General features: G+C 35.6%; 1 protein-coding gene across 12 annotated transcripts in view; it reads right to left on the reverse strand.

Moving 5' to 3' along the window:
- The window catches only part of LRCH3 (leucine rich repeats and calponin homology domain containing 3), a 135,794-nt gene that overhangs the window by 32,585 nt on the left and 89,238 nt on the right, over positions 1-13,971 (reverse strand). For 8 of the 12 annotated variants that reach the window (XM_036018234.1, XM_028504635.2, XM_028504636.2 and 5 more), the window contains exons 9-13: positions 11,894-12,042; positions 8,380-8,456; positions 4,488-4,536; positions 3,327-3,476; positions 508-555 (exon numbers count right to left, since the gene is read on the reverse strand). In XM_036018234.1, the coding sequence (XP_035874127.1) occupies positions 508-555; positions 3,327-3,476; positions 4,488-4,536; positions 8,380-8,456; positions 11,894-12,042 (473 nt within the window). The remainder of the gene's footprint in view (positions 1-507; positions 556-3,326; positions 3,477-4,487; positions 4,537-8,379; positions 8,457-11,893; positions 12,043-13,971) is intronic. The other 4 variants (XM_036018227.1, XM_036018230.1, XM_036018231.1 and 1 more) reach the window with 1 other exon arrangement.

Here is a 13,971-nt window from a genome sequence, read left to right on the forward strand (position 1 = left end):
AGCTTTAATTTTTAGATAATGAATTCTCCAGAATTACCATCAAGAAGGAAATGTGGGGTAAAAAAGGAAGAGTGCGCTAACTACTGTGGACAAATATAATCAACAACGCATACACTTAGGAAATGAGGGATGAAGTTGAAAATACTGTATAGAGTTTTTTTAAAATACTGACACCATCCCCCCCCTGTGCTGGATACGCCTCTCTCTCAGGACCAGTTCTCACTACGTGATATACTTCCAAAATGGACGAGGGAGACGATACCTCTGGTGGGGATGGAAGGGAAATACTCTCCAGATGGAGGTGTGTACTTTAAAAAATCCCTGATCTACAGATTCTGATAAACTCCCTGGCCTATGTCTTCTTCCCCTTAATAAACAGAATTTTGTGAGGAGAAAAGAGAAAATAGCAATATTTAGATAACTGAAAACACATGATAATCACAAGCCAAACATTTCATTTCCATTGAAATAAAAAATTCCAAAGTAAAGGTGATTATGTAGACTTACCTCGCCATTGAAGGGGGGTGGTTTTTGTGGACTGTGTGATGCTTTTTGCTATAGACCCCCAGGCCCCCCAAAAAGGGAAGTTGATTAGAATCTTTAACATTAGAAGTGATAAATTCTATTTACTAAAATAATTGTATTAATTTCTGTATCTCTTGTGTATAACATTTTTCTACACTTAACTGATTAGAAGATATTGCTCTTTTCCTTAAATAGCTTACAATTGAAATGAGGAAAGGCAATAAAATGACAAACAGTATTTTTATGTCTATAAGCATCTATAAATAGACATTTCAAAATTTATTTTTACATATACTCGCATACAGACAGATTCACAAAGTAATGAACTCTGACTATATTCTCTCAGTGAAACTGTTCTCTCTCTAACAACTTTAAGCACTGCCAGAATGCTAAGAACTTGAGCTCTCATCCATCAGCCAAATTTCACATTTGCATTTCAACTGCCTGTGGAAACACTCTACTTGGAAACTCCACTCTCACCTCATGTTCAACACATCCAAAGACAAATTTATAATTTTCAAAACCAATCGGCACTTCTTCCCAATTTGCTAATTTCTGTTATTATGTTTAAAAACAGTATTATACCATCTGTATAGTCAGTGCTTTACAATGTGTTCTCACATACAGTATCTCAAGAATTCTTCCTCCTACTCTGTGAGATAAACAAACATCATAATCATTTAAAGATGAGAAAATTAAGGACAAGAGGGGTTATGTGATATGTGCAGGGTTGCAAAGTTGGTAAATAGCATAACTGAGATTTGTAACTATGTCTTCTGACTCCAAATCCTACATTCTTCCCAGAACACTAAGATTCCTATTAAAAGCAATTTTTTAGCCTCAAAATCTTGGCTGGCTGATGTGGCTCAGTTGGTTGGAGCTTCGTCTTGTAAACAAAAAGTTGTGGGTTTCATCCCAGGTCTGGAAACGTACAGGAAGCAACCTATTGATGCTTCTCTCTCCCATCAATGCTTTTCTTTCTCCCTTCCTCTCCCTCTGAAAGCAGTAAAGAAATGTCCTCAGGTGAGGATAAGAAAAAAGTCTTGCTTTGGGACTCCACCCCCACCATCATCTTCAATGACTTAGTCAACATTTACTACACATCTATATATAAGACATGATGATGTCTCTCTTGCAATCTCTCCTACAATTTTAAAAATCTATTGTTGTGGTAGGGTGTGTAGCAATCATCAAACTAGTAAAAGTATTAGATGTATCATAATAATTCTGAAATAGTCACTAAAGGTGCAGAGTGGTTTAGTAACTTTATAAAAGTTAAGCACATACTGAGAAGCAAAGCTGGATTCAAATTCAGATACTTCTGATTTTAAGCTCTGACCACTATGCAACACTGTTTCTTCTCAGGAACCTTATAAATCATGCAGTTTTATGCCTTCAATTTGCACCCTAGTCTAATTATTATAATTATTCTCCATTTCAATTTCCTCCTTTCTTAGCCTCTTTCTAACATATTCAATAGGTTAGGTTTTCAGAAGTATCTTTCCTGTTTTTTTCTGCTTAAGTACTTACAATTTTTTTCTGCCTAACAGATCAAGATTAAACTCTAATTTGACATTTAATCAAGACCACCTACAATGTGATTATGTCTTACTAGCTATGACTTCTCCGGAAGGTAAGCTAAATGAGTTAATTTATATAAAATGCATAGAACAGCATGTAGAACATAGTATGAGATAGCCATTATTATTTACTGAGAGTCAGTATAGCATTGCGGTCACAGTGTAGGGTTCAGAGCCAGCCTGTCTTTTTTTTTTTTTTCCTCTTAAAGAAACTATTTCTTTTCCATCAACCTTATTTCCATTTTCTGTTCAGCCTGTCTTGATTGGAATCCTTGCTTTGCCACTTACTAGCTAAGTATTTAACCTTAGGCAATTATCATCTTCTCTGATACCTTGGGAAAAAAATAGAACTTATCATGTGTATGGTACTTAAAGAAGATGGTCTTTGGCTAGAGTTAAGAAACACAGGAGGGAAAGTGGAGGAAATGAGTGGTTCCTTCATTTACCAAACATTTATTGAGCTTTACTATCAGCTAAGACCAGCTAACATCTAGGGACACAGCAGTGAATAAACAAGACAGGCATGGTCCTTGCCTTCACAAAGTTCACAGATAAATGAAACAGATATTAAACAAACAAAAATACAAATAATTATTTAATTATGAAGGAAAAATCCAAGATAATTTCAGAACAGAACAACATAAACAATTCAGGCCAAACCCCCCCCCAAAACGAACCAGATTTAGAAGTAACTATAAAGGTTGTAAATGTTAAAAAAAAAAAAAAACCCTATTAACAGGAGTTGATAACTGAGTTAAGTATGGAGAGAGAACAGAAAGGAAAGAATCAAAGCTGACTCTAAAGGCCTGTGAGTCTCGCCAATTTCTGGTACTGGGCAGATCGAGGAAGTTAGAGATAGGTTAGCTAACAATGCTTTACATTGGCACGGCACTTTCATTTTCATAATATTATTGATCTCTGCTAATGCACTAGAGATTGAGAAAATGGCAGCTGGACAGTAAAGTGATCTCTAACTATGAGGAAGAGACTACTGTCCTGAGAGCAAGAGCATCCCGTCTAATTGTCCTCAGGCCTATCTACATGAGGACAATTAATCTAATCATAAGCAGGAGACGTTTACACTATTTACCAAGATTCCTTAGAAGAGGGGAAAAAAGTTGACATTTTAATTAAGACAATAAATAATGACAGCCTTAGCAAAACAAATAAGCACTTCTAAGAAACTACAGGAATATTATTAAATGAATTCAAAGGATTCACCTTCACAAAGTCCAGGACAGCATCTCTCTGAATCTGCTTGGTCCTTATTTTCTCCTCTTCATACTGTAAGGCAGCAAGTTGCGCCTCTCTCCGAGCTCGCTCTACTAATTGTTCTCTCCTCCGATGAAGTTCGAAGTCTGTATGTGATGGCTGAAACAAAAGTCAATTTGCATATGCAAGTGAGGATAAGTATCAACTCATCAATTTAGGGAACTACTACTGACCCAACTTTTATTTTGTAGTCACCTAGCATTTCTTTAAATGTGTTTTCTGTGAATTTTTTCTCATTTTTGCACTGTGTTCTTCTATGTACTATAAAGCCATCAAGTGGGTAAAGATTTATTTTGTCTGGTATCTAAAACATCGTTAGCAAGTATCAGGAGTATGTGTTATACTAACTATATGACTGGGAAGAAGGGTAAGTGAAGTTCACAGATATCTGACAACTAACAGTAATTTAAGAATTACAAAAGAAGAAAACCATCTTTGTTAAAAAAGATCAAAACTGCTCTTCCCAAAAGTGACCAGAGGTAATCTCTAAAAATAGTTTGCTATTCACTTGACCCAGAAAGCCCTACAAAACATGCAAATCAAGAGGTTCAAATCCTTGTGTTTGCTTTAAGAGCATTTGTGAAACTGACCAGGCCATCAAGGGTACACATATTCAAAAAGCCACCAAGAATCTGAAAGATGTCATTTTGAAGAAGCAATGTATGTCATTCCGTCATTACAACGGTGGAGCTGGTAGGTGTGCCCAGGTCAAACAGCTGGGATGGACACAAGGTTGGTGGCCCCAAAAGAGTGAATTTTTGCTGTACATGCTTAAAAGTGCATAGAGTAATGCTGAACTTAAGAAGGGTTTAGATGTAGATTCTCTGGTCATTGAGCACATCCAGGCAAACAAAGCTCTCAAGATGTGGTGCAGAACTTTTAGAGCTCAAGGGCAGATTAACCCCCACATGAGCTTTCTCTGCCACACGGAGATGGTCCTTCCTGAAAAAGTGCAGATTGTTCCTGAAACAGAAGAGGAAGTTCCACAGAAGAAAAAGACATCCCGGAAGTAACTGAAGAAACAAAAGCTTATGACCCAGGAGTAAATTCAGCATAAAATAAATACTAATAAAAGTTAAAAAAAATCAAAACACAGAATATAATTTTTACCTGATTGTGACTTGGTGATAATGACAAGAGAGATGGCTCAACTGGAACCCTGACCCAAAAAAGAAAAAGAAAAAACTCTTTGATAAGAGAAACATATAAAAGACAAGTGAAACTTCATAGATAATGTTGCTTTCTATTAATCAGTAGGCAAACTGTTTAGTCAGCACTGAAAGACTAGATGAATTTTTTGTAAACTTGAGCCCAAGTCATTAATGAAGCAACAGAAATACCTGATGTCTCCAACTCATGTTTCACAGGACAGTATCACTGACCAAGCTGCAGACAGCTAACAACTGTCTGTGATCAGCTAGCGCTGACAACAGTCATTTGAGATCACTTTTCAAACAGTATCATTTCTTTATATCACAAGCAACTATTATCTCCTTTATTACCATGACTGAAACAAGATATATGTAAATGGAGATTGTTTTATATACAAAGTCATTTATCAACAGAAATCTGGAATACTACAGAACCTGGTAATTGTACTGGTAAAGCACCCCTCCTCCCATTTTCAATTGATGAAGAAATTTTAATAACAAAAGTAAAGATTCTGTTAGTTTTTATTCTTAAGGAAAAGATGAAACCGGATTTGATGCTTAAGAAATAGTAAAACTTGTCTCCTGGTTTTGTCAGTGTTAATTCCTATAGTTTCGTATTTATCTTTTTCCTGAACTGGACTTAGTGTTTCTAGTTTCTGTTACTGATCTGCGTTTTTAAAACTAACAATGTTGCAACAGTGACTTTTTGACATTTAGGATGTGGAAATCTAAACTATGATTATTAGCCAAACGTTTTTTAATTCTATATTCTTCTAATAGAAGTTAATAAACTTTACAAGACCTAGCCTGATACTATCATCTCTCCTGAACTAAAATGCCATTCAAATAAGTAAACCCTTTTTTAAAAATGGTATTTGTTAGTTTTAACTTTATACTTAATCCATCTTGGTAAATAACTACAAAATACTTACCAATTTATCATAATTCATCTCCTTACCTCTATTATCCTGCAGGCAGGTAGTATCTATGTGTGTAAGGAAGGGGAAGGTAGGAAGTAACACACGTGGTGGGTGAGGGGAGGAAAAGAGAATTAAGATGAAAAACTGAGCAACTTTCTTTTCAGCAATGACTAATGGGCAAGTAGCAGTGTGTTAAACTGCCTCAATTCCTTTTAGTCTTTGTAATGGGAAGACTGATAAATTTTTTTTTGGTTAAGACAGGTGTTGATAGCCTGAGAGTTGCTAGTCATTTAGAGGTAATTTTGTCTTTCTAGATTCTTTTTTTTAAGAACATTCTGATTCTTTCTTAGTATTTTATTTCTTTTTTTCTTTAGATATTATTTATTTTTATTTTTAGAGAGAGGGGAAGGGAGAAACAGAGGGAGAGAAACATCAATGTGTGGTTGCCTCTCAGGTGGCCCCTCCTGGGGACCTGGCCCATAACCCAGGCATGTGCCCTGACTGGGAATCAAACTGGTAACCCTTTGGCTTGCAGCCCGTGCTCAATTCACTGAGCCACACCAGCCAGGACTGTTCATCTAGGTTCTAATTAATGTAATTCCACTTGAATATAAGTTCTAGGAGGATGGGAACTTTTGGACTAAAGTTCATAGCTATTTCTCAATACCTGGAAAAGTACTTGGCACACAGAGTGGCACATAAGATATTGAGCAAATATCTAACTAAACAAGTGAAGTACAGTTGACACTTAAACAATGTGGGTGTTAGGAGCACCAACTCCCTCTCCCTTGCAGTCAAAAATCTACCTATAACTTTTGACACCCCCAAAACCTAGTTATCCCTCAGTATCTGTGGAAAATTGGTTCCACCCCACCTCTCCCTGGCTGATACCAATATCCACAGATGCTCATGTCACCTACATAAAATGGCATTGATAAGTGCATGAAGTTGGCCTTCCACATCTGTGAACTCCCAATTGCAAATCAAAAACAGAACAAGTATTTACTGAAAAAAAAAAAAAAATCCATATATAAGTGGACCCATACAGTTCAAACCCATGTTTTTTAAGGGTCAACTGTATGCATTGATCTGAGAGCTTAAACTGGTTATTGGGATAAAGTACTGAGCTCCTACCCAAAGACTGTACTAAGGCCTAGTGATTTGAAACACCCAATGAAAAGCACAGTCAGCCCTCTACATCTGCGGGTTCTGCACCACGATTCAACCAACATTTTCAATCCTTGGTTGGCTGGAACCCCAGTGCAGAACCTGGACATACGGAGAGCCAACTAGGACTTGCGCACTATGGAGTCCAAAGTGGTCCTGGGATTGAGCCCTCTGGATAATGAGGGACGACTATAATTATGGCTTCAGTTTGTCGCACTGTGGTGGACTAGACGCTCTGAATGACTCTTTCAATGGAAACAATGAAAATGTTGAATAAAATAATTTTCAAAATCATGCCGAAGTGCCATTAAAAATAAAGAACACATAGATTCTAAAAAAAAAAAAAACCTCTGGATTCTTTTAAAAATAGGAACTCTGGATTAAGGTTTGATAGGCAGATTTTAGGCCCCTATGATCTCCTCACCTGGTGTTATTCCAAATGAATACATTACAGGTCAAAAAGACTTTACAGATGAAATTAAGGTTACTCATTAGCTGACCTTAATATGGGGAGATTACCCAGGTGCATCTAATATAATCATATGGGCCCTTAAAAGAAAGGAAGGCAAGAGAGTTCATAAGATGTAGCAGAAAGGGAAACCAAAGAGATTCAAAATGTGAGAGGGATTTGGCTCACTATTGCTGGCTTGATATAGAAGGAGCCATGAACCAATGAATGTGGGTGGACTCTAGAAGCTGAAAATAACTCCCAGCTGATAGCCAACAAGGTAAACGGGGACTTCAGTCTATAGCTGCAGGGAACTGAATTCTGCAAAAAACCTTTACAAGCCTAGAAGTGGATTCTCTCCAAGGGTCTCCAGATAAGAATCTAGGCCAGCCAAAACCTTGACTTCCGGCAGAGAACCAAGAAAATCCTGTCAAGATTTCTATCCAACAGAACTGTGATATAATAAATGAGTGTCTTTTAAGCTGTTAAATTTGTGATAATTTATTATATTAGCATGATAAAAAACTAATACATAAGGCAACTGAGCAAAAAAAGCTGGCTTTTACCTTGAGGGTTTCTACTAAATTCTGGAGACCTTGAGCTTTACTGAGGGTGAATGTAGGAACTAAGAGGGATGGGAGGTAGAGTCTACGTTCATCCAAAGTGCGAATATGTAATAGGAAATCCCTGCATAAAATTGGATCCTCAGAAGTCCATACCCTCAGTATAAGTAGAGCTGGCAACTCAAAAACCACTTTGAGATAAATTCCAAAAATATAAAATTTAACTAAGCTGCTATGAACTTAATGATATGACTATAAAAGGCCAAGTTATAAATTTCTTTAATTATTCTCCCCATTTTCTTTATCCAGCTATGTCTCAGTGCCCTAAACCACCACAATACCCTGTCAAGTATAAGTAAAGAACTATGTATGACACCATGTCAAGGCTGCTGCTTTAAAGAGTTCATAACAACAGAGAAGAAGCAAAAAGCAAAGGCTGGAAATTTCATTAAGCTATATTTGTGCAGACATAGCACCATAAAAACCTCATTGTCATGAAGTATTTTCAAATCAAATAATTCTTTAGGTAATGCCTTAGGTGATCTGAATTTAGAATCAATAAATCAGTTTTACTTGTTTTGCTATTATATGAGATGAAAGGCACATTATCACTCAGCTCTAAATACAAAATAATCTAAAACACACAGGATCTAAAGTCTTCATTCTACCTAGATCTATATAAAACTGAAATCATTTCATACTTTTTATTGAGTTTTAAGACAGAAACAAATGAATAGAATTGGTTTTTCAAACCTGTTTTGATGTAAATATCTTCTCATGTCTTCTGTTTTTTGAAACTCCCTCATGGGTACTGGCTTTACTGGTGAACCCTTCACCAAAAAACAAACCAAAAATAAATCAATTTAACATACGTACCCAGAACACTGTGATTACACAATGCACATTCAACTTGGCATTTAGGGACATGTATATTACACTAAAAAATATGATAAACAGAATCTTCAAATGTGAATTTTTATGTTTAAAGCATTATAGGCGATCTTACTGCTTTGGTAAACACAAAACTACTCATAATTAAAAAATGTTTATTTTATTTTCAAAAAAGTAGATTTCCGTCTCACTGCATTATGTAAATTATGGTGGTCATACAGTATGAATGCATGATAAGACATTTGAGTTGAAAAGGACCTTAGAGGTCACCTAGTACAAACTTCCACCTAGAACAGAAATTCCTACGTACCCTACCAGTAATAGGGAGTTCATTGGGCAGATCGCATTTCTTCTTCATCATCACAAACTGTTACTTATATTAGTCATACACATAGTCCTGGGATGTTGGTGGAATATCAAGATAAAAAAATAATTTCTCTTGATGGTAAAATGTTAATTAATGAGAAATACTGGCAATTTATTTATAAACTAAAGGGTAAAGGTCATTTCAGAAAACATTACTGAGGAAAATTAAGCAGACTTAAGTGATACGGACCACATACTGAAAAATAAAATTATAAATCAAAGAAACTTGAAGGTTATCACAGCATGTATTTTGTCAAATGAAAATTTATAGAAATAATGCAACCTTATTTCAACACTAAAAATAATCATCAAAATGGGTGTTCTTGAATAAAAAGAAAACAACTTATCTAAAAAGTATATCTAACAACCAAATGTAAAACTAGTTATGGTCTAGCTCCAAAAAACAGGTACATCACATATAACTAGAAAATCTTTGGTGAGTTATTGCAAAGGGCTAAAGCTGTCTGTCTGGGTATGAGAATCAAATAAAATGAGTTACAATTTTAGAATTCTGATGAGAAAATAATTATTCTAATTTCAGTCAACATGGCTTTTTAAAATAAGCAAAAATCTCTCCTAGTGTGTAACCACCAGTGACTTATCACCCTGTTGTACACTGCAATTATTTGAAATTATTGCCAAGAGGTACATGAAATTGTCACAACAAAATGAATGTGACACTGGTTTAATTTTTTAAAAAAAGATGTCATATTCTACAAATGTAAATCATACCCTATTTTATCATAGTACTTCTATGTATGTGAGAGTTATTATAATCACTTTGAGTAGAATTACCTCATTTATACAGCTTCATTAACCATAGAATGATCAAAGAGAAAGACCACAAGATTCCCTTTAAGATTATAGTGTGCATTGTTAATTTTCACTTTATTGTGAATCAGTTGCTCTTACAGGGATGTTTATAGCCTGAACCACAGTGGGTTCATTAATCACCTACTACACACTATCTTTGGGTTGCAGGACTTTGGTTTATATAACTTCATCCAACTTTAAATATGAGTGTCTTTGCCTTCAGACAGGAAACCCAAAGGCTTTTTTAAAAGAATGATAATACCAGTTCATAACATGCCCCAAATTTGAAGTGATTATTCTCTATTTCATGACTCTCCAAAAAGGCCCAAGTGTTTCTCAACAACTCCTGCTTAGAGCCTGGGACCAACTCCAGACATCAACACACACACACACACTGAAATGGAGCCATTTTATTACGCTGACTAGATACACTGAAGAATGCTATTTCTACTTGAGACCCTTGGGGAATTGGCAGAGAGTCTGCAGTGGACTGAATGCTCATTTGTTTCATAAGGCAACTCAATGCTCCACTCTAAGAGACACCCAAGAATTTTAATGGAAAACATTTCATATTCTCTGTGGCTGAGCATAAAAGCTCCAATATAATTAAGCTCATTATAAAAATTCTATGGGTCTGGCCATTTCTGTCCCAAGGAAATGCCGCATCAAACAATTCCTCCCCTATCCCACTTGCGGAATGACTTGCAGTCTCACCATTGTGGAAGGTCAGGAGGACCCACTGCTATCTGGTCTACAAAGGTGTGTACTGTATAAAATATTCAGAAAATGGAAAAGTTTTATGACCTAGATCTCCACTTGCACCTATTAAGATGATAGAATAACGGCTATAATCATCCAGAACAAAGTGTGAAAACAGGCAAGGTGGGAAAATAACTGACCCAGTACCAAGAAGCAACTAGATTAGAATGAAGCACAAGACAAACAATCCAGAGGCATTCTTTTTACTTTTTGATGTTCGGACTCTCCCACCAGGGAAAGAAAACTCCCTGTTCCAAGTATACAACTCACGCCCCCAGCTTCCGAAAATCCAATCCCAAGTAATCAGATTTGGGGGGAGGGTAGACTGACAAAAAAAAATTCTATAGTTAACTTTGTATGTTGCTCCAAAAGTCATCAGTTTGGTTCAATTCTTAATTACTGATCAAAACATGATTTATCAGTTAGTAATAATACACCTATCAGAATGGCCATCATCAATAAATCAACACACAAGTGCTGGCAAGGATGTGGAGAAAGGGGAACCTGTCTGTACTGTTGGTGGGAATGCAGGCTGGTGCAGCCACTGTGGAAGGCAGTATGGAGTTACCTCAAAAAGTCAAAAATAGATCTGCCTTTTGACCCAGTGATTCCACTTCTGGGAATTTATCCCAGAAACCTGATCACTGATTTGAAAGAACATAAGCACCCCTACGTTCACTGCAATCTTATTTACAATGGTCAAGATTTGGAAGCAGCCAAAGTGCCCACTAGTAGATAAAACAGCTCTAAGACATTTATACAATGGAATACTACTCAGCCATAAAAAGAAAAAAAAATTTACCCTTTTTGACAGCAGATTGACCTGGAGAACATTATGCTATGTGAAGTAAGCCAGTCAGAGAAAAACAAATACCATATGATTTCATTCACATGTGGAATCTAATGAACAAACTGAACTAACAAGCAAAATAGAGACAGACTCATATGTAGAAGGATGACAGCTGGAGGCAGGATTGGGGAGTGGAGGGATCAAAAAAAAGAAAAAGGACTCATGTACACAAATGACAATGTGACTCTTGCAGGGGGAGGTGGATGGCTGTGAAAGAGGGCATAAGGGGGATAAGTGGTAATGGAAAAAATATAATAATAAAAACTATTATTAAAAACAGTGATAAGAACAGTAAAAAGCATCATATTCCTTTGCATTTTCTTCAAAGGCACAGGATATTACGATACCTTTAATTCCTTTTTCAAAATTCTAAAATCATTTTATTTGAAAAATAAACTTAAACCCTATTTGAGACTACTGTCTTTAAAAAAAAAATGAACCTGAAAATAATTAATGAGATTGGAACTGAAAATAAAACAAATAATCAAACCTAAATCAACAAATCACTACTATGACAGAAATTTATACCACCATAAATTATTTTTACTAGGGGATAGCAACACTGTTAGGCTTAAGTGCGTGTACCACCTCATGAGAGATTCGTCGTTGTTCAATGTACGCCATGAACTGTGAACTGAGGCTGTCTGTGTCCAGGCCCCTGGGCTGTCTTGCCTCCTCCTCTTCATCCTCTGCAGCACAGTTGTCAATGTAGTCAATCTGGTCCAGATCATGCTCTGCTGTCCACACCACACACGCCAGAAAAAACATTCACATTAGAGAGCTAGTGAAAGACATTAAATTGCATCCTTTCCTTTCCCCTAACATTTTCTATTCTGAAAGCAGAAGAAATGAGTTTACATTATGTAACGCCTTTATTACTTAGCCCATGACCACTCACAGAAACAGGCTCCAGACAAATCTTAGCCCTAGTGCATTATGGGTAATTACTGGAATACAGACTTCTAATATTTCTTTTTCCTTAGGATAGCTCTTTACTGTTTTAAATAAGACAATCTGAGTTTGTGACACAAACAAAGGGAGAATAATTTTAAACATCGAAAGGTACATCTTTTAGGTTCTTTCCTCACGTTTCAGATTTGGGGTGTAAACATATTTCTCTTTGAAAAGGTGGAAGGCACGAAACCTAATACAATCAAGTCAAAAGAAAAGAGGAAGGGTGGGAGGAAAGTACACTTGAGGATGAAGAAATAGATACTGACTGCTGTTTCCCTCCTATAACTGGTGTCCATAACTAGAACAAAGGTTTTTTATTTTAAAAATGATTTTCTAGAAGTCAACACTGTAGGTATTTTAGATAGTTTATGGATAGAAGAAAATCATTTGGGAAATTTTTCCTTCTCAAAATGTTTTGGGGTGAGGAGAAACATATAAATAAAATTTAACCACATCATTAAGTGTGGGAGTGCCCTATTATTTTTAAGTTTAGAAAGTAATCATTTTTAAAAGCCTGTTAAAATAGCACACTAGGCAAAATAAACTTGCTAGTTCCTTGATGGTTTCTTGAGAGATGTATTAAACCCCAGTTACTATTGTATAAAGATGTACAGAAAGCCTAAAAGTTGTGTTTCTGGGAACAGTGAATTTGGAGAATTCCATAACTGCACTTAATACAAAAATAAATTTGAGTTACCAGAGTTATTAATATTAATAGGTACACCCACATTAGAAACCAGGTACAGAAATGAATTTTTTCCATGTGCTAAAACTTGTGTGGCTAAATAGTTAATTTTTAAAAAAAATTTTTTAAGACTTTATTTATTTATTTTTAGAGAGGGAAGGGAGGGAGATAGAAAGAGAGAAACATCAATGTTCAGTTGCTGGGGGTTATGGCCTGCAACCCAGGCATGTGCCCTGGCTGGGAATCGAACCTGGGACACTTTGGTTCCCAGTCCGCGCTCAATCCACTGAGCTACACCAGCCAGGGCAATAAATAGTTAATTTTGTTATGACTAATTCTAAAGAAAGTAACATCACATTTTTCTTTCAAGAGAAATAGAATATAAGCCACAAAAGTGAACCATAAATGTAATTTTACATAATCTAGTAGCCACATTTTTAAAAACTCAAAAGAAAAGGTGACTAATTTTATAATATATTTTATTTTGTCAAATATATCTAAAATATTATCATTACTACATATAATCGATATAAAATGTTACTAATATTTTACATTCTTTTTTCATGCAAAATCTTCAAAATCTGATGTTTTACACTTATAGTACATCTCCATTCAGAAAAGCCACATTTCAAATGTTCAATAACCACATGTGGTTAGTGTCTACCATATTGGGACAGCACAGATATAGACATTATTTTAAGTCAGAAATGAACCAGTGAGAAAGATATCTCACATACAAACAAGATTAAAAAGAAAACTACTGAAATATGAATAAAATAAGTGACAGGAATAAAAAAAAAGAATATAATATGGTAAGAAAAAAATGACAGCAAACCACTGAATTGAAATCATGATTCAGAGACAAAAGCTCTTATCAGATAATATAATGGATTTCTGGAAAATCAAAGTCATTTCTCCCTTATAGGCTCAAAATCTAATAATTGGGATTTGGTAATTCAAACTAAAGCAATACTAAATAGAATACTACAATCAAGAGTCTACCTCAAAAGCACAAGGAAGCAAAAAA

Source organism: Phyllostomus discolor, chromosome 2, assembly GCF_004126475.2.
Source record: "Phyllostomus discolor isolate MPI-MPIP mPhyDis1 chromosome 2, mPhyDis1.pri.v3, whole genome shotgun sequence".
NCBI classification, from domain to species: Eukaryota; Metazoa; Chordata; class Mammalia; order Chiroptera; family Phyllostomidae; genus Phyllostomus; species Phyllostomus discolor.